At 41.0% G+C, this 24,993-nt stretch overlaps 1 protein-coding gene across 1 annotated transcript in view; it reads left to right on the forward strand.

Annotated features, from left to right (window-relative positions):
• Rala (RAS like proto-oncogene A) overlaps positions 1-22,505 on the forward strand; it is a 50,396-nt gene extending 27,891 nt beyond the window's left edge. The window contains exons 2-5 of the mRNA XM_021180722.3: positions 6,247-6,396; positions 9,828-10,036; positions 14,465-14,639; positions 20,571-22,505. Of these exons, the coding sequence (XP_021036381.1) occupies positions 6,283-6,396; positions 9,828-10,036; positions 14,465-14,639; positions 20,571-20,693 (621 nt within the window). The 5' untranslated portion in view covers positions 6,247-6,282 and the 3' untranslated portion in view covers positions 20,694-22,505. The remainder of the gene's footprint in view (positions 1-6,246; positions 6,397-9,827; positions 10,037-14,464; positions 14,640-20,570) is intronic.
• The last annotated feature ends 2,488 nt before the right edge of the window (positions 22,506-24,993 follow it).

The following is a 24,993-nucleotide window of genomic DNA, read 5'->3' on the forward strand; positions in this document are numbered from 1 at the left end:
AAATATCTTCAACAAATTTATAGAAGAAAACTTCCCTAACCTAAAGAAAGAGATGCCCATAAACATACAAGAAGCCTACAGAACTCCAAATAGATTGGACCAGAAAAGAAATTCCTCCTGTCACATAATAATCAAAACACCAAATGCACAAAACAAAGAATATTAAAAGCAGTAAGGGAAAAAGGTCAAGTGACATATAAAGGCAGGCCTATCAGAATTACACCAGACTTCTCCCCAGAGACTATGAAAGCTAGAAGATCCTGGGCAGATGTCATACAGACCTTAAGAGAGCACAAATGCCAGCCCAGGCTACCCAGCAAAAATCTCAGTTACCATAGATGGAGAAACCAAGATATTCCATGACAAAACCAAATTTACACAATATTTCTCTACAAATCCAGCCCTACAAAGGATAGTAGATGGAAAACTCCAACACAGGGAGGGAGACTACACCCTAGAAAAAGCAAGAACATAATATTCTTTCAAAAAACACAAAAAAAGATAACCACACAAACATAATTCCTCTTCTAACAACAAAAATAACAGGAAGCAACAGTCACTATTCCTTAATATCTCTTAATCAGTTTGGTGGTACTACTTGAGGACCCAGCTATACCACTCCAGGGCATATACCCAGAAGATGCCCCAACATGTAATAAGGACACATGCTCCACTATGTTCATAACAGCCATATTTATAATAGCCAGGAGCTGGAAGCAATCCAGAAGTCCCTCAACAGAGGAATGGATACAGGAAATGTTGTACATTTACACAATGGAGTACTACTCAGCTATTAAAAACAATGACTTCATGAGATTCACAGGCAAATGGGTGTATCTAGCAAATATCCTGTGTGAGGTAACTCAGTCACAAAAGAACACACATAGTATGTACTCACTGATAAGTGGCTATTAGGTAAAGAGTGTGGAATACCGATGATACAACTCATGGACCTCATGAAGCTCAAGAGGAAGGAAGACCAAAGAGTGGATGCTTCAATCCTACTTAGAAGGGAGAACAATATAATCAGGGGAAGTAGAGGGTGGGAGGGTCTTGGGAAGAAGAGAGGAGGGAGAGGGGAAAATGAGGAGCAGAATCAGGTATGGAAGAAGATGGAGGAGATATACAGAGGGTCAGGAAATTGAACAGAGGTGTGTAGCAATGGGGATGGGGAACTGGGGGTAGCCACCAGAAAGTTCCAGATGCCAGGAAAGCAAGAGCCTCCCAGGACCACGGGGATCACATTAGCTGAAATACACCACAAAGGGGAGGGAGAACCTGTCGAGATGATATCCAGAGGGTAGACATGCCCTCCCCACCCCCAGTTGAGTGATAGGGTCACCTACTCATCTCCAAAATTTTAACCCAGAATTACTCCTGTCCTAAGGAAACACAGGGACAAAGGGTGGAGCAGATGCTGAAGGAAAGGCCATCCAGAGACTGCTCCACCTGGGAATTCATCCCACATGCAGACACCAAACCCAGACACTATTGTGGATGTCAAGCAATGCTTGCTGACAGGAGCCTCATATAGGTGTCTCCTGAGAGGCTCTGCCAGAGCCTGACCAATACAGATTCGGAGACTTGCAGCCAACCATAGGACTTAGCACAGGGACCCCAATGGAAGAGTTAGGGGAACGACTGAAGGAGCTGAAGGGGCCTTATCTGGCATCAGTGGGACGGGAGGCCCTTGATCGTGTAAAGGCTCCATGCCCAGTGTAGAGGAATGCTAGGGCGGTGAGGCAGGAGTGGGTAGGTGGGTGGAGGAGCACCCTCATATAAGCAGGATAAGGAGGGATGGAATAGGGGGTTTGCAGACGGGAAACCAGGAAAGGGGATAACATTTGAAATATTAACAAAATATCCAATTAAAAAAAAGATTAACCTCATTTTAAAAAAGAAAAGAGAAAAGAGTAGGGAAAGATGGTACTAAGGAATTATTATCTTAGCCTTGGTTAAGATTCCCTTTTTTACAAGATACCTTTACTTTTCGTTACAATGCAGGCAGAATTCATCGGAGAAGCTCTGTAGTCCTTATGACATTGTCCTTAGTCTGTAGACGTTTTTTGAGGGTCAAAGTCAAAACCCTTATTCTCCTGTCTATTTAGCCCCATACTTCATTATACTTGTATCCTGTTGACTGAAATGTAACTAGCAAACCAAAGTTCCACATTACTTAATCTTTCTTACTTCTGAATATTCCTTCAGTTTATGAGAGTAACAGCTATATTTAGGCTTAAGAATTTATTATACTTGAATTAAACAAACCCAGGCTTCATCTGTTCTTGCTTGTAGTTTCTCGGGTTGAATTTTTATAAAATAACATGGAAAGAGCTTTAATCTTTTATTACCTTCTTTTCAAGCCCTTCGAGTCAAGCCTGACTCACTTGGGGTTAGTTATGAGCAGGCACTGATTCATGATCAGGAGAACTGGGGAAGAGAAAGGTGCTGTAAGAGCTGCATGCAGATTCCCTGGAATGGAATGTGGCTGTTAAAGCACTTGCTGAAACAAGCCTTCCTAAAGCCTTCTTGTCTTCTTAAAGCTCCACTGCAGCCATGGTGTGTTCCAAATCCCTCTCAGGAAGAAGCTGTTAAGTCACACTCTGGCCAGGCCTGCTTCAGAGTAAGCTAGGTCCTGTAGTGTAGAAAGCCAGCTAGGCCATCCTGCCTTGACCCTCGATTAGTTCGGAATTTAATTCTGCCAAAGTAGTTCTCAATCAACTATTTATATTATGATCCACAACAGTAAGAAAATTACAGTTATGAAGTAGCAGTGAAGTACTTTTCTGCTTGGGCATCAGCACAACATAAGGAAATTTGAGAACCACAGCTCCCTGGGAGTGACCTCAGTCTTCTGGTGCCAGGTCCCTCACATGAAAACTGAAGGGCCTGCCTTCTGTGATGTTACCTTTTGTGGGTCTTCAGGGTTACTGTATGTATTTTTTATTAGATATTTTCTTCATTTACATTTCAAATGCTATCCCAAAAGTCCCCTATACTCTCCCTCCACCCTGCTCCCCTACCCACCCACTCCCACTTCTTGGCCCTGGCGTTCCCCTAACTAGGGAATACAAAGTTTGCAAGACCAAGGGGCCTCTCTTCCCAATGATGGCCGACTAGGCCATCTTCTGCTACATATGCAGCTAGAGACACGAGCTCTGGGGGTACTGGTTAGTTCATATTGTTGTTCCACCTATAGGGTTGCAGACCCCTTCAGCTCCTTGGGTACTTTCTCTAGCTCCTCCATTGGGGGCCCTGTGTTCCATCCTATAGATGACTGTGAGCATCCACTTCTGTATTTGCCAGGCACTGGCATAGCCTCACAAGAGACAGCTATATCAGGGTCCTTTCAGCAAAATCTTGCTGGCATATGCAATAGTGTCTGCATTTGGTGGCTGATTATGGGATGGATATCCGGGTGTGGCAGTGTCTGGATGGTCCATCCTTTCTTCTCAGCTCCAAACTTTGTCTCTGTAACTCCTTCCATGGGTATTTTGTTCTCTAGGGTGGAATGAAGTATCCACACTTTGGTCTTCCTTCTTCTTGATTTTCTTGTGTTTTGCAAATTGTATCATCTTGGGTATTCTAGGTTTCTGGACTAATATCCACTTATCAGTGAGTACATATCAGTGACTTCTTTTGTGATTGGGTTACCTCACTCAGGATGATATTCCTCCAGATCCATCCATTTGCCTAGGAATTTCATAAATTCATTCTTTTTAATAGCTGAGTAGTACTCCATTGTATAAATGTACCACATTTTCTGTATCCATTCCTCTGTTGAGGGGCATCTGGGTTCTTTCCAGCTTCTGGCTATTATAAATAAGGCTGCTATGAACATAGTGGAGCATGTGTCGTTATTACCAGTTGGAACATCTTCTGGGTATATGCCCAGGAGAGGTATTGCTGGATCTTCTGGTAGTACTATGTCCAATTTTCTGAGGAACCCCCAGACTGATTTCCAGAGTGGTTGTACAAGCTTGCAATCCCACCAGCAATGGAGGAGTGTTCCTCTTTCTCCACATCCACGCCAGCATCTGCTGTCACCTGAGTTTTTGATCTTAGCCATCTGACTGATGTGAGGTGGAATCTCAGGGTTGTTTTGATTTGCATTTCCCTGATGATTAAGGATGTTGAACATTTTTTCAGGTGCTTCTCAGCCCTTCGGTATTCTTCAGCTGAGAATTCTTTGTTTAGCTCTGTACCCCATTTTTAATGAGGTTATTGGTATTTCTGGAGTCCAGCTTCTTGAGCTCTTTGTATATATTGGATATTGGTCCCCATCAGATTTAGGATTGGTAAAAATCCTTTCCCAATTTTATGAGGTCCCATTTGTCAATTCTTGATCTTACAGCCCAAGCTATTGCTGTTCTGTTCAGGAATTTTTCCCCTGTGCCCATATCTTCGAGGCTTTTCCCCACTTTCTTCTCTATAAATTTCAGTGTCTCTGGTTTTATGTGGAGTTCCTTGATCCACTTAGATTTAACCTTAGTACAAGGAGATAAGAATGGATCAATTTGCATTCTTCTACATGATAACTGCCAGTTGTGCCAGCACCATTTGTTGAGCTTTGCTTGGGTTGATTTGGAGAGCCTTCTTTTCTTGTCCCCCATTCCCCTTGATTCTTATTCTTTCTGCCTCCTTCTGAGTGGTTCCCTGAGCCATAAAGATCAGGGTGGGGGGCTTTGATAGAGACGTCCCATTGGGTAGTTTTTGATTGCTAACTTGTGGAACTGTTGGGCTGTGGCAGAATGTTTAGGAGGTGTGACCTAGTAGAAGGAGGTTAGGTCATCTGGGGCATGTCCTTGACAGGAATGTTGAAACCCCCATCCCTTGTTCTTTCTGTCTTCACTACCTGACAGCCACTGAAGCGCAAATCTTTGGTTCACTGCACATTCTCTGCTTTGTTTCCCTACTAGGCCAAAGCAACCTGGTAACCCAATTTAGATCCTTTACATGTCTAATGAGGCATGTGTATGCCTACATTCTGACATTGTGTATGCACAAGCATATGTACACACAACACACTCACTCTTATGCTATAATAATGAGGTGAAAAATTTATAACTGAATAGACATAGTGGCCCTGTAATCAAGTGATTTCTGGCATATCATACATGAGAAAACCTATTTTGAACAACTACACACTCAGTTATTTCAAAACATGATGAGGGTTTTAAAAGGAAAGTATCAGCTGCTACTTGGGAACACATAGAAAAAGAAAGCTCAATTTATATTGAGTGCTTCAAGTGAGACTGGGACCCCAAAACTGAGAAGAGAGAGCTGGGTAACCAGGAAACCTGGTGGCAAAGGTGGAAGTCAGAGAAGACCATATACAGAAGGAAACATATACAGTGAAGTTTTGACTGAGCTGAGACACAGCACAGGGAGGTGGACAGACAGAGATAGGTCTGTGAACTGCTACTAAGCAAAGCTGTTACAAAATGTGGAGGAGATACTAGGGATGGAGTCAAAACCCCTTGATTGCCTAACCACAAAGTCCTTGCTCGAGCCTCCCCATGGATGTGTTTGCTGTGACTTTGCAGCATGATTTCCTCTTAAAGCTTGGTACTCCGGCCAAAGGCAACTGTGTACCCACATCACCACTACAACATCTATAAGAGTCTAGACTCCACATTGAGAGCCTTAATATATTAAGACAAAAAAATGTTCTAAGGAATGCTACATTGAAGCAGTCAAGTTATATTGATTATTCCAAAAACCACAGATGTCCCCATTGCATGGTTGTTGAATTATGTACTGCTGGAATCCTATTTGTAAGTCTGTTAACAGTTGTTGGATGAGGTTTCTTCCAAGCACATATTTCTAAGGATGCCCTTAATGCAAATGACCGTCTTTGTTTCCTACTGAACCTTAGGAGGAATGTTTCTTCAAGCATTGAGCATATGAATTAACATGAAAACAAATGATGATTTAATTGTGCCTGTTCTCAATACTCCAGTGTAACTAATTCTCCCTATTATCAGCTTGTGGTTGCCCTGGGAATTTTTACATTTGGCCAGAATGTATTATAGAATCTGTAAGAAGTGAAATGCCCTCAAATCATTGGCTTGTCTCATTGCTATGGCATTCTTTGATGGATGATCCTCCCTCTAAGAGTGTGCACTCTGGTTACTATCTATTTACAGTCACTGCAGAATGAGAGAGCTAGTGTCTTGAGCCCTAAGGACATGATTTCTTCCCTCCATCAGAATTCTAAAGAATATACTGTTTCATTTGTCTTAGATTTTTCTTAATCCTCTGAGGACTCTGGGAAACAGGATGGCTGCAAACAAGCCCAAGGGTCAGAATTCTTTGGCCTTACACAAAGTCATCATGGTGGGCAGTGGTGGTGTGGGCAAGTCTGCTCTGACTCTGCAGTTCATGTACGATGAGGTAAGTGCCCAACCTCTCTTGACTAAAGGCTAAGCTTCCACTGAGGAGCCTCCACCTTAGCTGTAGTGGTATTTGGTAGGATTCTTTGACTCCTTGGAGCTCCTAATACTTTTTCCATTTTAAGTTGAGAGCCAACATCAGTAACTACTTAATTTTACAAGTCAAAAACTCACCAGCCAGTCTCTAGACCCCAGGCTAAAAAAAAATGGGAGGAGGCAGAAGCTGTACTAAACTGTTTGTTCATTTGCATATTCTAAACTGTTTATTTCTTATCTAGTCTTCTCTCAAACTCACCTTTGTATGAGCCCTTCCCTCCTTTTCGTAGGTTGCGATTTGAGACAGGGTTTCACTCACAAGTCTATATTGGCTTGAAAGCTCAGGGCAGTTTGTCTGCCTCAGCTTCCCACATGTGAGATTGCAGGCCTGAGCCACCATGCCCATTACTAGTCCCTTTCCTGCCAATAAGGAAGCCAAACTAAGAACATTCATCTTTTAACTTTCCTAAAATAGGTAAGAGATTTTACTCTAATAGCTGTAATTACAGTGCTTGTCAAAGTGACAACTGAAAACAAGTATACAAAACAGTTGATTACTAATTATGTACTAAAAGCAGTAAAATGCTCTACAACATCAAATAAACCAGTCCTGAGGTTTCCCCAAGAGAAGTGGAACAGTTCTATCTTCTTCAGCGTTTATCAAAACACAAAAGAAAAAAATAGAGGTCATCTTTGGGTGGCAGGTCAGACCCTTGCAGGCTGAGGAAGACAACAGCTTCAAACATGGAGGTAAGCATGCTCATGAATGTGGGGCTGGAGTAGACCTACCCGCCCGGCCTGCACCAGCTCCTCCTGATCTCTGCCAGCATGTCCAAATGAGCCCAAAACCAGGAGGGAATGGGGGTTGTCCCTGGCCCAGGCTTTCACCAGCCAAAGACAAGGCCAGGCCCTGGACCCTTTGACCATCAGCCCAGCCCTAGGTGACTATGTGATCACAAGTATAAGCAAGCTGCGGTATACAGGTGACCCAAAGGCAGTCATGTCACAGGGTCTCAGCTGTGGTTTGTTCCCACAGGGTAACAGCCAATCAAGTGGGTTAGTGTCGAGGTTGCTACTGCAAAACTTACCTCAGACACATGCACCCTTCTGTGTGATGAGTTTCTCATCTTGCTTTTTTTTTTTTTTTTTTAATGCACTGACTTTGTGTTGAAAACCAACCACCAAAATGGATCCTGACACTGACATCCGGCCCTATGGCTCTGGGAATCAGGTGCCCTGACACCTAGCTAGATCCCTCCTTAGTACTAACAGAGAGTTGGTTCTCTTTTCATAATCAAAAGGCTAAGTAACATTGCATGGGGGCACCAGAAATGGCCTAGGTAGAAACAGAAACCATTTACATTAAATAAAAGCTTGGCTGTAGACTGTATGTACATGTGACCCATCCATGGAGACAGCTCCTACACCTAGGACGGTGGAGTCAGCCTTGCAGCATGAGAGGAAAGCTGGGGGCAGAGAAAAGGAACTGACTAGGGAAGGGTCTGGTTCACTTCTGCCTACAGATTGATTAGACAGCCAGTCTGATCCTCTATAGAACCAGCCCCACTGGTAGGGCAGGTGACCTGAATGTACCAGTTCCTGTGGCATAGAGAGTGCAGCCCCAGCCTGAGTGTGATTTCAGCTACACTGTGGCACTGGGGAGGTCCAGTTGGTATCTGCCTGTAGACAAACGCCAGAATAGCATCCCAGCTAAGCCTCAGCCAGTATTATGAGCTCCTCGGAAGCCTCATTCGCACACCCTCTGTCATTGCTATCTACTGTAAAGATCAAACCTCGGGCATTCTGTAAGTAGTGGGATGTTTTTCTGGCTGCCCATACCCCACATGGTGAAACTGATGTTCTTGTACTCAGCAATCAACACCCTGAAACTGGTGGTGAGAGAATGGTGATTATTGCTTCACCATACTTCAGTTGTATGGTGGGAATGGTAATCAGGGTTTCACCATGCTTCAGTTTATATAGAATTCTTGACATCCCTGCAACATCCAGGCCCATCCTGAGAAGGTTGGTTGCTTTGTTTGTTTGTTTCTTTCTTTCTTTCTTTTTTTCAAGAGAGGTGCTTGAAGATGTTTGCAAAGATCTTTCCCATGCTGTTATACAGAGAGAAGTGATACTGGTCTCAGACTTCAGCAGAGGCCGCTCAGGCCAGGCATTGGTTTCACACTCACGGAATCATGGGGTTCTTCGTGTTGTGTTGATTTATTTATTTTTATTTCATGTTCATTGGCTGGTGTTTTGAATACGAGTATGTCTGTATAAAGGTATCAGATCTCCTGGAATTAGAGCTATAGACAGTTATGAGGTGCCATGTGGGCGCTGGGAATCGAACTTGGGTCCTCTGAAAGGGCAGCCTATGCTCTTACTGCTGAACCATCTCTCCAGCCTCCATCAGCTTTTTAGCTTTCAATGGATGACTAAGCACAGTGTTAGAAAAAGCAATGGTAGAATGTTAGATAATACAGTTACTAAAGCATTATGTTGTAAATAATTGTTGACCGTCTACCACAGTGATTCTCAGCCTGTGGGTTACCTAAGACCATCAGAAAGCACAGATATTATAGTTCATAACAGTAGCAAAATTACAGTTATGAAATAGCAACAAAAATAATGGTGTGGTTGGGCATCACCACAACATGAGAAACTGTGTTAAAGGGTCACAGCCTTAGGAAGATTTAGAACTGCTGCTCTACTGTGTCCTATTTGCTGTTCTAGACTTAGCATGTATAGAACTGAGTATGTAGTAGTTCCAGGCCGCTGCTGTCAAAGGTAGATAACTAGTAACTTACATAAACATTAAACAAATAATGAAAATATTGATTAAAAGCCTACAATATGTGTGTGAGAGTATGTGTATGTGTATATATGAGTGTGTGTGGGGGGGTACATAATAATGGAGTGAGGATGACACTGTTGTAAAGTCAGACCGTCTTGGTCTGAAAGGTTAAGGTTTCTAGAGAGTGGTCTCCCCTGGTACTAAAACTTGTCACCTTTTGGAGAAAGACATAGTGGTATTTATCTAAATTTTGGCTTATAAGTTATTTCCACAGTTTTGGAACCAAAATCTTGTTTTATTTAAAGTCATCTAGAGTAGAATTCTAAATTTGATAAATAGAATATATGTGTAATGTGTTTTGTATGTATAGTATTTTTAGATTGAAAATGCACTAATTTCAAGCTGTAAACAGCCTAGAAGTAAGACTTCAACCCAGTCTTTTTGCAGATAAAACAGCTGACCAGTAATCTAAAATGAAAATTGGTATAGCTTTTACTATTTGGTGAAAACATGTAAAGAGTAGTGATTTCTAAATAAGATTTTGTTAAAAGTAAAAATAATTTTAAAAAATGGATGTCTTTGTGTGTGTGTGTGTTTTGTAGTTTGTAGAGGACTATGAACCTACCAAAGCAGACAGCTACAGGAAGAAGGTCGTACTGGACGGGGAAGAAGTACAGATCGACATCTTAGATACAGCAGGGCAGGAGGACTATGCTGCAATTAGAGACAACTACTTCCGAAGTGGGGAGGGATTCCTCTGTGTCTTCTCTATCACAGAGATGGAGTCCTTCGCAGCTACAGCGGACTTCAGGTATGGCTGAGCCTAATCTCATGTAAACACACAACAGTTCTTTCCAGAAACAGGTGGGTAACTGAAGTTTCTTGCTTGGTAATCGTTACTGTTTTGAATAGTGTCTTTCCACTTCAATATCAGTGTGTGATTCTGGCCCCTGTAGATATACACATATATATTCATTCAGGGCTTACAGTTGTCCGGGTGCTGGCCACATTGTAGTTTCAAGTGCCCAGAGAACCTTTATGCTGTACTAAAGTGTTTCAGAGTAACATGTCTACTGCTGTGGTGGGATAGGGATCACAGTGGTGCTCCACATCTTCTCTGGAATGGTCAGTTTCACAGCACTTGTGTCATCCTCTTTATTATATAGGTGTCTAGAGTTTTTAAAATACAATAATCTTATCAACTAAATTTTTAAAGTGAATCACTGTATACTAGCATATTTGACTTTGTTCTACAGTATACACTGTGTACCTAATTGGAGTTTGACATAGGTTTGGTTTAGAGGAGATGACATCACTGTCTGTCTGAGAGCTATCGGCGTGAACAGTCTCTGAAGCAATCTTGAAAGTACTCAGTTCATCATACAAGTTGCTCTTTACTTAAAGAGTTTTGTATCTGTGATCGGAGTTCTATCATGCAAGGCACAGGAGAAGCATGTAATATACTCTCGAGAACCCTGAATACATCCTCCAGTCAGGGTTTGCATAGCCTAGTTGTATGTATAAGGCATGACACAAAACCCCTTTACATGGAGGGTAAAGTAGGAAGAGATCATTATAGAAGATCCAGAAAGGGAAGGAAGGCATTTGGAGAACATTATAAAAAAGATGACCCTGGGAGAAAAGACGATATTTAAGTGTTGGAACAATTATATACTTGAAACTGGAGAGCTCTTAAAGAATCTTAGAGAACAGTCTTCCCCCCACCCACCCCCAAACAAAGGCATGTGGTTGAGAAAATGCACAAGATAAACTGATTTATAAGATCAAATCTGTTGGTTTCTGTAAAAGAATTTCATATGTGATACTGCATAGTGGATGACAGATCCACTTGTAAACGGTGAGACATGAAAAATTATGTAAGTGCTAATACATGCCCTTTCATTCTTCCAGAAGATACCAAAGGGTTTATTATGAAGCAGGCATTGCTGTTGGTAATGGGATAGAATTTTTTTTTCCATAGCTATGGTTGACTGGGAAGTCAGGGTAATTCATTGCTTCTCTGTGTACTTCCAGTGCAGTTTCCTTCCCATAAAGAAGAGCAGCCCCAGTGACTCATCAGCACCAAGAAAGTCAGTTTGAAACAGTCTGACTGGTAACAGACGCCACTCTCCATGATTCAACCTGAAAGTTAGTTAGCATCAGAGCTATCCCTAAATACTTCCAGCCTTTACCCTTCCTGCTCATCTGTCACCAAGGCAGACCATTGCTTCCCCATCTCCTTAAATGTGCTTGCTACAGCACTAGTATCACACTTGCCATACCACACTTTTTTAAATGTGTGTGGGTGTTTTGCCTGCTTGTATGTCTATGCACTGTGGAAGCCAGAAGAAGGTGGTGGATTCCCTAAAGCTGAAGTTCCAGTTTTTAGCTACCAAGTGTATGAGAATAGAACCCTGCCCCTCTGGAAGAACAGCAAGTGCTCTGACCCTCTGAGCCATCTCTCCAGCTCCACACTTATCAAACCTTTTTACTGAATTTACATATTTTTTTTTCTTACTAGGAAAAAGTCTCAAGAGCCCATTTCTTTCTCACATGTGTCGTTTATAATCATAGAGCAGTGTAACATGTGGCTAATCTACACTGGCTTTGAGAGCTTGGAACTTTTTGTGGAGCTTTGAACTTTTTGGACCTACCTTTCCTTACTTCAGAAATAAAATTGGGCCAGGTTTTAAAGGGATTTTCATATTTTAAAATTTCTATAGTAATGTCTGAGCCTGAAGTGGACTAACATGTAACAGTAAGCCTGGCAGTAGGGGTAGCACACGGGCATCTTTGCTGCAGAGTAAATATGTGGCCTGAAACCATGAGACTCTGCCTCTCAAAAGAAAAAAGAGTAATAGAGATTTTGTTTTTACCAGTCCTGGTAACAAACTGTGATGGGCCAAAATTCTGCAAATGTTTGTGTTCCTATAATGTCTGCATCTCTTAACAATTTCAAAGGTATGGCATGTCTATGATAGCAAGATACTCTAAGGTATTTATTTTGTTTCTTATTTTAAATGTTTAATTATATTTATTTGTCTATTTATTTATTTAGTGTATGTACATATGCTGCAGGACAAATTGTGGGAATCCATGCTCTTCTAGCATTTGGGTCCCAGAGAATGAGCTCAGGTGGTCTGCCTTGGCCACAGACGCCTCTACCAGCTGAGCCATTCAGCCATCCCATGTTTCTTCATTTCGAAAGTGAAAAGGCCAAACATGTTTTCAGATACCTGTAACTCAAGTTCTCTGTGATACTGAGGCAGAAGGGTCACAAGTTCAAGGCCAGGCCACACTGGCAGCTTACTGAGACTTCTCTCAAGAATGAAAGGAATTGGGGCTGGAAAGATAGCTCAGTGGTTAAGAGCACTGACTGTTCAAAGGTCCTAAGTTCAAATCCCAGAAAACACATAGTGGCTCACAATCATCTATAATGAGATCTAACACCCTCTTCTGGGATGTCTGAAGACAACTACAGTGTACTTATATATAATGATAAATCTTTAAAAAAAAAAGAATGAAAGGAATTGAGGACATAGCTCAGTAGAGTCGCTTTTCTTTTTTTTTAATAAATTAGATTTTATTAGTGTTAATTTTTTCTTTTTTCTTAAATTTTTTTTATTATTTAAATGCATATATACATCAAACATATTAATAATATTGAGTATTTTGAGAATCAAATAATATATAAATATTATTTTCAACTTTTATATTTATATCCTTTCACACCCTAAAAATATCACTAATGAATATTTAATCCTGTCTATAACTGAGGATCATAATCTAAAGTTGAATACTAAATTGTTTCAAAACATACAAAATATTCTTTGGGAATTAAGCATAGTAAAAGAGCATAAAATATTAAAAATGAATCATTAAGAAATATATTCAAAAGCCCTTATATGATACTACCTGACATAGTGTGAGAGTATGTAAAACACATTATATAGCTCTTTCATAGTGTGCGCAAGGCCTGGGGTTCAATCTTATGACCTTAAAATAAATACACAAGCTAGCTAGGCATCTTGCTCCAGTACTAAGGACGCCTGTGACTCATTCTATACTTGACTGTGTACCACACGCAGTTATAAGCATTCACTTTTAATCCTCACAGCAACAGTGTGAGTATGGATCGCATTGTCAGTCCACCTTACATATGAGGAAGGTGAGGCAGAGAGGCACCTGGCTCAGAATCACATGACTAGGAAGAGCAGGGTCATAGTACTTAGCACTCAGTGATACCGTGTAGCACATAACATCTTTGTATACAAGAGCTATCTACGGAAATCTGTCCTGTGTGGGACCTTTGGGATGTAATAAGAGCAGTGCTATCTATCTCTGAAAGCTGCTTCCATAATATCAGCTTAATTAAGAGAAAAACTGAGAGACTCAGTCATGTTGGTCCTCTAATCTTTCAAGCTCCTCATCACGTCAGGATAGTCTGAGAGTCCACACAGCCTGTTGGAATGTCGGGAAGCTAAGTGCTGAAGGAGCGCCTGGAGCAGAAAAAAAAAGATGCTGTGCACGAATGCTTGTGTCAGGCTGAGAATGGGCTCAGTGTCAGGACATTTGCCTAGCATCCCACACCGAAAAGAAAACACTAAAATAAATACAAATAGCAGGATATCAGTTTGGATCTGGATTGTAAGTGGTAGGTGAGGGTCGGTGAGTTGCTGATGCACAAAATATGCTCACACTTACAGTAGCAACCAGGGAAAGCCATGGCTCCTGCCCTGGAGCCCGTCCTCACGGCTTTTCTGCTACTGCCATGCTTGTGTTTCCTACTTTGCTGTAGTTTTCTATCCTCAGTTAAGGGAATATATATCTAAATTAATTGTTGGCAGGTAACAGATGAACTTGGTACTATCTAGAAACATGCTTGGAAATAAATTCTGATTGCAGATGGCTAGTTGTTATTCTGAGGGGTTTGTTTGTTTACTTGTTTTTGTTTTACATTTATTTTATATGTATCAGACTTTTTGGCCTGCATGTAACTATATGCACCATAAGTGTGCCTGGTCCCCACAGAGATCAGAAGAGGGCATCAGATCCCTTGGAGCTGGTATTAGGAATGCTTGTGAACCATCATGTGAGTGCTGGAAACTGAACCTGGCTCCTCCGGAGGCAAGAGTGACACATGCTCTTGACTGCTGAGCCATTGCTCCAGTCCCTATTTTGTGATTTTTAATGTACAGACATTGTGTTAATACTTTCTTGCTTGCTTTTCCTTATCCAGGGAGCAGATTTTAAGAGTAAAAGAAGATGAGAATGTCCCATTTCTCCTGGTTGGTAACAAGTCAGATCTAGAAGATAAAAGGCAGGTTTCTGTAGAAGAGGCAAAAAACAGAGCTGACCAGTGGAACGTTAACTATGTGGAGACGTCTGCTAAAACGCGCGCCAATGTTGACAAGGTAAATTGTTGTTCTCATTGTTACTGTGCCATGTATGTAAAGGCCCTGTTACCCTACTTTATCTAGACTCCAGGATCCAAACTATAATTTAATACAGTGATTTCATTTGTTTGTTTGTTTGTTGTTTTTAGTTTGCTTTTATTTATTGAGGGTGGGAGGGAGCCGTAGCACACTTGTAGAAGTCAGAGGACAGTCTCTTTTCTCCTCCCACCATGGATTAAACTCAAGTCCTTAGGCTTGTGGCAAGCACGTTTACCCACAGAGCCATTTCACCAGCCCTGACAGACTGAGTGTATCATCTGTAAATATTTAAGTAAGACAGTAGAAATTCACCTTGTCTTGGGCCTTCTCAGATATAAGACACTTAGACAAATGTACTTTTTTTAAGTCATCAGAAGCACTCCTCATCCCACTCACTGCCTTTATTTTTCATGGCATTGTACAGTGTAAAAGCAGCTCTCTAGATCCTAACGGGCCAGCACTGTATGTGCTTGCTCTGACTGATGCCTGCCTAGTGTTATGTAAGGCCTCTGAAGGGAGGGTGCCTTCTGGATGGAACCCTTTCCAGGATTAGGGGAGATTATCTTCAGGGCTGAGATGGCTCTGGTGCTTGGAGACTCCCAGTGGGGTGCTCTCTAGAGGAGCTCCTTAAACCCAGTGTGCAGCCAGTTGTCCTGAATCCTAACAAGCACACAGCCTTAAGGCTCACCACTAAGGATTTTGCTTCATTTGTTCTAGAATGGGAATATGCATTTCTAGAAGCTCACATTGCTCTGGGTGGCATCGAGTTTTTGTAGTTCAGTCTGCTTATACTTAGAGGTCCATAATACTGAGTCAGGAAGCATGAGGTTGGTCAGCCATAGTAGAGGCAGGCAGCTGTCTGTGAGGTCAAGGCCAGCCTAGACTACATAGTCACAATGAGAATATGTCTTAAGAAGAAACACATGCACACAAGAAAAGAAAAAATTTGAGGCAGAAAGCATCATGAGGTTAAGAAAAAAATCAGAGGATATTTCTGTTCATTTATAATAGATATTATGGCCGTGTTGTCATGATTAAAGTTTTTAGTAAGGGGGTCGGACTTAGTACTTGGACACAGTGAGTCCTACAGTTTTTCTGTTCCGTATACTGTGTTGGTTTTCTGTAAGATTATATTAAATATTTTTAAAGTTCTTATAAAATGTATTTTAATATTCAATATGAGGGAGTTTTCAAAGCATAGGCTTATCTTTCTTCCTAATTGTCCTAAGAAACGTGTGAACACACTAAAAGTGACTGGGAAGAAGGGGAAAGGGGGAGAGAGGCAACAGAGGCAGTGCACAGAGATGAGCCATGCTGTCACAGCAGTGTCTAGTCAGCTGACCTGAGAAGAATGCCAGGTGGGATCAGAGCACTCACAGGATAGTGAGAAGACAGCCAGCAATCCAGCAAGAGTGCAGTCCAAATGCATTACCAGAAAAAAGTGGACATGGCCTTAAACTTAAAAAGGACTTTCGTGTACTTGTAAAAACAAATGTACTGTTTAAAAATATTTTTAGCCTGTCTCATTAGGAAAAAAATGAAAGTATATTCTTGGCAAGAAATGTACAAAAAGCCTCATATTTACAGAAGGGCAGTTGGTCATTATCTCCCAAAATTGGGACCCAGCACTTCAGATTCTAAAAGTGTATGTTGTCCTAGTGTGGACAGGGAAAGTAGCACAAATCCCATTCCTAACCAAAAAGCTGTTTGTAATTGAGTGGCTAGGAAAGAAAAACGCAGTTTTCCCCAGTGTGCCATCACTGCTGTGCTAACCTACACCCAGGTCAGGTCCTGGGCTCAGGAGCAGTTGGCCAGCACAAGAGCGGCTCAGTAGGTTTCTCTGTGCTCTCTGTTTTGTTTTTGTGCTTTTCATATTATTTTGTCTTTGGGGGTGGTTTGTTTGTTGTGATTTTTTTTTTTTCAGAGAGAGAGAATAAAGTTGGGTTGGCAGGGAGGTGGGAAAGACTGGGAGGAGTTTCAGGAGAAAAAGATTATGATCAGAATATTATGTGAAAAAAATTAAAGTCCATTAATTCAAAAGTATTAAAATAAAAATTAAAATGTATTTTCTGGGAAAATTATATACACATATAAATATATTTACAACGGTAGTAATTGAAACAGAACTTATAGATGCGAAAGACCAAAGCTACATGTGTCCAATGACAGACTTGATTTAAGTCACGATGAGTCCTTATACTGAACCCAACTACTGAAAGGAAAAATTGCATTTAACCACTGAGCCATCTCTCCCCTGGCACCCACAGGTTTCTATTACAAACAGTACTTCACCAGACTTTCTGTGGTTATTAGAAAAAGATTCTTCTTCATCTGAGGTGACAAAGTACCCACCACACCAGTGTGCTTGTGTTCCATCATCTTTATAAGACAGTTTTCTTAGTCCTTACCAGCCCAACTAAAACGGTCCTAAAAACTTGCAAGAGGGCTGGTGAGATGGCTCAGTGGGTAAGAGCACTGACTGCTCTTCTGAAGGAACTGAGTTCAAATCCCAGAAACCATGTGGTGGCTCACAACCATCCGTAATGAGATCTGACGCCCTCTTCTGGTGTGTGTGAAGTTAGCTACACACCAGATATAATAATAATAATAATAATAATAATAATAATAAATTAATTTAAAAAAACTTGCAAGAACATGGTGAACCCTGATTACCGATGAGACTGCATGTGCTTTGATTGATTGATTGATTGATTGATTGACCCAGTCATCTGCCCATCTGAAGTCTTTCTGCCCATCTGCCTAATGACTTACATACCTTTTGATTTGTGTCTACTTTAGAATAATAACATTAATCTTCTGTCCACTTCATTTGCTGTCATTATTGTCTCCTAGTCTGTAACATGTCTTCATGTGGCATACTTTATCTTTCACCATGGGAAAAATAGATTATACTGTCAGATTTTGATTATTCTATTCTGTGATTTCTGAATTGTATAGCTTTCTTAGAGCTTACAACCATTCTAAGCTACATGTATACACACATATACACATATATTACTTTCTTTGTGTATTAGTTTTTATAATATTTCCTTGGTTCTCTTGGCAATTTAATAGTCTCTAGTGTGAACTCAGGGCCACTAAATTCTTAAAAGTAGAAATACTGGTGAGGGCAGTTTTTATTTTTTAGCCACAGATATTTTAAGTCAAGCGTAAACCTGTGGGTTTGTTTTGTCTGTCTTTATTTTTATGTATGTGAAAAGGTATTTTCTCTGGTCATTAGTGTGGAATTAGAAAGCCAAATTTCATAGGCACTGGGTTGCCCTAAAATGAGAAAAGAGGGTGGAGCCAGGAGAACAATATAGATAGCCTGGGAGGTGGTTCTGCTATAGGGGTGTATTTGCCGTCTGGGTGTGTGTGTGTCTGTGTCTGTGTCTCTGTGTGTGTGTGTGTGTGTGTGTCTGTCTGTCTGTCTTCTTCCTTGGTTAATGTTTGTTTCAGTCGGCACTTGAAACAGGACTTAATTCATCAAATTAGCTGATGCCAGCTTGAAATGTTTCCTGCCATGTTTTCCAGTTTGGGTGACTTCTGAAAGTCATTGACTTGTTGGAAAGTTAAGCCTTCTATGTCCTTTTCCTAGTGTACTGTATATGTCTGATACAGTGCTGATACAGTGACCAGTACTGGAAGACTCTCATTGGCCAGAAAGGGGGCTTCCTGCTAGAGCCAGTCCCATCTGAATGGGAAGCAGAGGCTTCCAAAATCCCTGGGAGAATTCGAATCCCAACATTGTGGTATTTCAACATTGCATGCTCTCCAGGCCAGAATTTACCTTTTAAACATCCATTCATTCCCTTGTCTATTGAGGCATTAGCATTTTATAGCTTCCTCACTTTCTCACCTAAGTGTTACATTTAGTGCTCCAGCTCAAAAATCAGCTATTACCCAAGAATCCCATTTGATGGATTGTTAGTCAGCAGCCTCAACCTGAGAATATTTGCTCATTACCTAAGCTCATGAATTCACACTGTTATTACCCATTCAGATTTTCTATCACAGATCCTTACCTCTTTGAGGTAACACTCATCCTGGAAAGCCTGGCTTCCAGCAGAGACATTTGTGTTGTCCTACAGTGTGTGTGAGTCACTTTCACAGAGTGACTCTTAAGACTTGTTTGCCTTTGTTTTTGTTGTTACTGAGGTTCTGTATGTGTATGTGAGTTCCTGTGCACGTGTGTGTGTGTGTGTGTGTGTGTGTGTGTGTGTGTGTGTATACATGTTGGTATGAGTGTGTGGTATGTTTTTGTATGTGTATGTAGATATGGGTGTGTGTGTGTGTGTATGACTCAGAATCACAGGTAGAGTTTCTTGCATGCTAGGCATTATGGTCCTACTTGTTTGAGTTTTATTTTTATCTTTAACACCTAAGATGAATTTTCCATATACTGTGTTCTAAAGACCCTTGAAATAATTTTTTTCTCTACATTATTGTATCATCAACTAAGAATTTAGTCATTGTTTCCAGTTTTCAAATTTTAATGAATTTTTGTGTTTTATTTATGGTTTTAGTGGACAAAATTGTAATTTTCCCAGGTGGAAATGTCATTCAGAGGTGCCTGACAGTTCTGATGTTCTCCGTTGTTCTTGAAAATAGTGCTCCTACTAGTCTAGTTAGTGTCTGGTTCATCCTTTGATAACTTTATCTTTACAAGTCCAAGCAGATGCACACGCACTCCCTCCATACAAGTACCTTCTCCATACATCTGCATCTGGCACTTCTCCAGTTAGTTTCCATTGAGAGCTAAAGGCATAATAAAAGCATGTCAGACAACTATAGTCTTTGTCACTTGTGCTGTATATATGTGCACACATGTAGCAAGTTACTTTTTATATTTCTTGTTTGTTTCTAGTCTTATTGAAGGTGGAAGGTTTTATAGTTTAGTTTTTAATTCCATAAGTAGTAACCGAGTTTCCTGAGAAGCTTGGCCAGGTGGTTGGTGAGTTCAGGGTAGGCAGCAAGACTCTAAGGACCAAACAGAATGTAGAACTGAGGACTGTGAGAGCTACCCTCCCTCTCACACTTAGCTTATTATGTAGAACTGTGGACTGTGAGAGCTACCCTCCCTCTCACACTTACCTTATTATATTTTTCTAGGCCTTTCTTTGTTAGAGAACAGATTTGTAGTTGAAATTTAATACCTCAGTTATTTCACTGGCAATTTTTAGTTACCATGTTAATTTTTTTCATTATAAACATAGTCACCACCAAATATGAGTTAGCAAAATAGATTTGTTGATCACAAAATGCTCATTACATGGTCTGGAGAAATGGCTCAGCTGTGAAAACGACTGGCTGCTCTTGCAGAGGACCCAGGTACAGCGCCCAGCACTCATGACAGCTCACAACTGTCTACAACATCAGTTCCAGGGGATCCAGTGCCTCTGGCCACATCAGGCACAGGGCACACCATTGGTACACAAACATGGGATATACTGGCACACATACATACATGTATTTAGGCAAAACACTCATACACATAAAATAAAAATAAGTAGCCTTTCAAAAGTATTTTATGTAATCCTTTGAGTCTTATCTTGGGCTCTGCCATTACTATATAGCACTATTTTCATTTGAATCTTGAAAATGACAATAAATAGGTAGGGTTCATTGTACAATTTACCATGAGGTGTATGTCATTCAGAAAAGCTGCTATTTTCTCAAGTCTCAACTTCCTTGTGTGCTGTCCTCTGCCTGCATTCACCAGCAAGCCCACTGAGGGACAGGGCAGCTCTGTGACTGAGCATTTGCCATCATCCTGTGCTGGGCCTGGGCTCCCACCTGGGGAAGAGCTCTTAGATAGGATTCTTTGATCCCCAGGGTTTGCTCCTGCTGAGATACAATCGTGAATTCATGCCGTTGCTGGTTTTATTTACTCTACTTTCTTATTTCTAGGTATTTTTTGATTTAATGAGGGAAATACGAGCCAGAAAGATGGAAGACAGCAAAGAAAAAAATGGAAAAAAGAAGAGGAAAAGTTTAGCCAAGAGAATCAGAGAAAGATGCTGCATTTTATAATCAAAGCCCAAACTCCTTTCTTATCCTGACCTGACCATACTAATAAATATAATTTATAAGCATTGCCATTGGAGGCTCAATTGACTGAAATTACTTTAACATTTTGGAAATTGTTATGTATCACTAAAAGCATGAATTGGAACTGCACTGGAAGTCAAATTCACTTAAAAAAGAAATTGTGTGGCTTCACCAAGAAGCAGAGTTCAACTTATTTCATAATTGCCTACATTTATCACAGTCCTGAATGTAGCGTGTAAGCTTGTTTTTTTTTTGGGGGGGGGGGCAGTCTTTCTCAAACTGTTAATCAGGAGGTAAGATGGGGTGGGGTGGGAGAGGAGGAATGACCATTTCCTCTGGTGTTTATTATAAAGCTTAAATTTTATATTATTTTAAAATGTCTTGGTCTTCTACTGCCTTGAAAAATGACAATTGTAAACACGATAGTTAACTGTACCACGTTTTAAGCTGTTGTTATGCAAATCTTGAAGAAGTTACTGGCATGGTTGTTGCATATAGTAAAACGGGGAGTAATTCACCTGTGAATCTGCATATTAATTACCTGACGATTAACTTAGAAAAGAGATGGGAACTTACTATACATGGACATTTTTGAATATGCCTTAATTTAGAAACTGAAAAATAATCCAGTGACATCATTCTGGGTGTGTTCTCACTAGCTCGCGGGGCCACTCGCTACCCACGTGACGAATAACAGAAGATCTTATCTTGCCAGGCCGTGGAGAGCTACAAGAAAGATTCCTGAGAAATGTCCAACTGCTAGGAGTCTGACCAAATTACAGATGTGTGCCATACTCTGGTTCTTAGAGTTCCAGAGCTCCTTCATTGGTTTTAATAAACTCTAAGGTAGTTAAAGATGAAGGGCCAGCATATATTTATATGATGAGTTTAGATTATGAGCGTGAGTACCAATTAAGTTTGGATGAATGCCCCTTTTATGTAGAGTGCTGGTCCCCAGTAATTGCTTTCTGCAAGTGATGCGCATTTAAGTGTTTAATCTCCTGGGAGCAGGGCATAGGGAAGACCATCAGGAGAGCTAATGTGGTCTGTACTAGGACACTTGAGGAAATATGCTTGCTACCTGTCAGTTTAAATGTGTACTCCTGAGGTTACAGTTTGGGTGTTAGGAAAAGTCTTTGTAGTCTCTTTATGTTCATAATGAATACTGTATCAATATTTCCTAACATGAAGCAGTCAAACATGTATGGCACATACTGACCAGATGTCAGTCTGTGATGTTTTCGCTGCAAGAATTCAAGCATGCTGTTAGGAATGTAATTTCAATGGGAAGTAAACCACTATTACATTTTTTTTTTCTTTTCCTCTGTGGGGCTAAGACACTTGATTAAACAGTTTTTCTTGTTGCACAGTCCTAGTTTCATAAGGTCAAGGAGACACTCAGGCATTCCAGGAAACAAGTGTGTACATGATGTTACCAGAGACAGGCATTCAGGAACTCTACTGTCTAGATACTACATTCAGCTTACCATAAATATTTGTCCTTGAAGGGTTTGATTTAATATTTTCACAAACTAGGCCATGTGCAAAATTAGAGTTCCCTGTGTAACCCCAGCCAGCAGGCCCAGCATGGCTGCGTGCACTCATTGCAGTCTTGTTGAACCAGGGTCCTAACCACTAACATTGCAATTTGCTTTGAGACCTTCCCTCTCCTGGGTACTAGGTGCTATGAAGCCAGCTGACAGAAGCATCACATGTCTAGGGCTGATGCCACTACCCGGTTCATTTATTTGCAATTTGAGCCATTTAAAGACCAATAAAATCCTTTTCTATAAATGTCTGTGGTGTTAATTGATGTTTACAGATATTCTTCCTTACCCCTGAGTATCTTGAGCGGAAATTTACAGACAGCTGAATCTTGAGCCATATGTTTGGAGACCTTGGTGTTAGGGCAGATTTCAGGGTGGTGGTGGTGTTCAAGTTTAAGTCACTGCTGTGATAGCTGCTGGCAGATGGGATCTCTGCTGTCATAGAAAGTTCAGTCATCTTCACCTTCGGATGCTTTGAACAGATGGCAGAGTTTGTATTTGTTTCCTAATCAGGACATTCCAAAGGCAGTTTCGCTCTGAAAGGTGGGTACGAGGGGCCACCTGTTACCTTTCACATTGGATATCTTCTGGTAAAGCTTGTCATTAACTGTTGAACAGACATTGATTGAGTCAAAGAGCACATTGTTTCAAATGAAGTTCATCCAAATACCTTAACTCACAAGCAGTGATAGAAGGTGTACATCTATATTTGAGCCAGAAAAATTAAACTAAACACCAGGAAACAGTGCTGAGTGCTATGAACCTGTTGGTTAGGGTGAATTCTTGGCTAAATCAGAATGTCCTGTCACAGTCATTTTAACTTCAGTTGCCTTGGTGAACCTGAACGGGGAACTATCAAATCAGTCTCTGAAATTCCCATGGGAATTCAATTGCAAGGCTCTTTTTGCAAATTCCTTCAGGAGTCAAGAACATGTCAGTAGACCTCTTCAGTGCACGTCTTCAGTTTGCCATAGTATTTTTTTGGTCTGCCAATTCTGGCTGTTGCTAGGAACATGCCAGTGAAGGGAAAACAGGTTACCAGTGATTGCTACTAAGGAAAATGCCTACCCAGCATGTACAAGGAGAGGATGTGAAGCTAGAAGATCTGAGATTAAACATAGTTCTCATTAGTCTTATTTCTAATCCATTTAATAGTAGCAAACATGACACACCCTTCAGGTAAAATACTAACCTTATAGATTTAACTTAACCCGCTGAAATAGATGCCTTTGTTAGTCTTTATTTTGCACATGAGGAAGCTGGAGGCATAGAAAATGATGGTCTTAAACATTTGATCCTCCCGCCTCACAAGTGCTGGGATTGTAAGCATGTGCCAAGTTTATATGCTGTTGGGGATCAAATCTAAGAACTCAAGCACTCTGTCAACTGAACCCCCAGGCTCCTCCTAGTACATAACTCTTTACTACTTCACTAGGAAAGACACAGAGTAGAGCTGAGAATATATGTAAAATAATTCATTTAAAGTCTGTTAAAGTGGGAATCATCTGAGATTTCCCAGCATTCAAGGGGTGTCTTTAGAAGGCTAGCAGACGTTGCTGTGTAAACAGAAAAGCTCCTGCTTGCATCCTGTTTCCCCAGGCAGGGAAACCCCCTGCCTAGAGTCACACTTTGTGTTTCCTCCAATGCCCATTTCAGTAAGGAAGCTCCACGGAGCCTTTATCCCGCAGTAATTTAACTGCAAAATATTCCCTAGTCCTAAACACCAGTAGCTCAGCACGCAGCTGTTGCAGATAATGTTGGCAGAGTGGAGAAATAGGTAAGGGGGCATCTTTCTAGGCATAAGAAAGGAAGCAAGGGGGTTTTGTTGGTTTTGGTTTGTTTTGAGGGGGTGTTGGTTTTTTAACAAAATGGGGTTTCTCTGTATTACAGTCCTGGCTGTCCTGGAACTCACCAGGCTAGGCTTGAACTCAGAGTTCCACCTGCCTCTGCCTCTTGAGTGCTGAGATTAAAGGTATGCATCACCTCTAACCAACTGGATGTTTGTTTCGTTTGTGGTGCTGGGAATCAAACTCAGGACCTCTTCATGCATGCAAAGCAAGCACCTTACCTACTGAGCTGTATCCGCAAAATTTATTTAAGAGAAGCCTCAATCCACCGTAATCTACATGCATAATCTGTTAGAAGGACAACACTGCTTTTTCAGAAGCCCCAAGGCAAAACAACATCTAAAATACTTGCAAGCTTCTTCACCCCTCAGGACAAAGTGTTAGGACCAGCCAATAAAAGTGAAAGTTGAACTGAAAGCAAACACAGCTGCCATACACTAATTTCTGCAGTACCCTTGTACCTGCTAAATTAATTCCCCCCTTTAGTAAGAGTTTCTGTGTAACACCAGTTAACATTGGTTAAACCATGAAATAACTGGAATCTATCTACTTTATCTGGCATGTCGGATAAAAAGAAAAGTAAAGGAACTAGAAAACTCATTGAAGGATCCAGAGACTCAAGTTTCTCACTTCAGTGGGCTTAGCGTTCAGAGGCCTCTCAGAAAGAAGTGAACTGCAGAGACCAGGTGGCCTTCATTGGCTAGAGAAGCCAAACAGGGCCCTTCATCTTCCTTCTACCCAGTTCTAGTAACTCACAACAACCAGAAATTAATTGTACTTGCCTAGTGTTCTCAGAACACTAGGTTCACTCCTCAGCATGGTCAGAAAGATAATTCCAATGACTGATGTAGGGGTGGTGGTGTATGAAGACCCTGGAAGGAAGGATAG

The sequence above is a fragment of the Mus caroli genome, unplaced genomic scaffold (genome assembly GCF_978045245.1).
Source record: "Mus caroli unplaced genomic scaffold, Mus_caroli_1 scaffold_15, whole genome shotgun sequence".
NCBI lineage: Eukaryota > Metazoa > Chordata > Mammalia > Rodentia > Muridae > Mus > Mus caroli.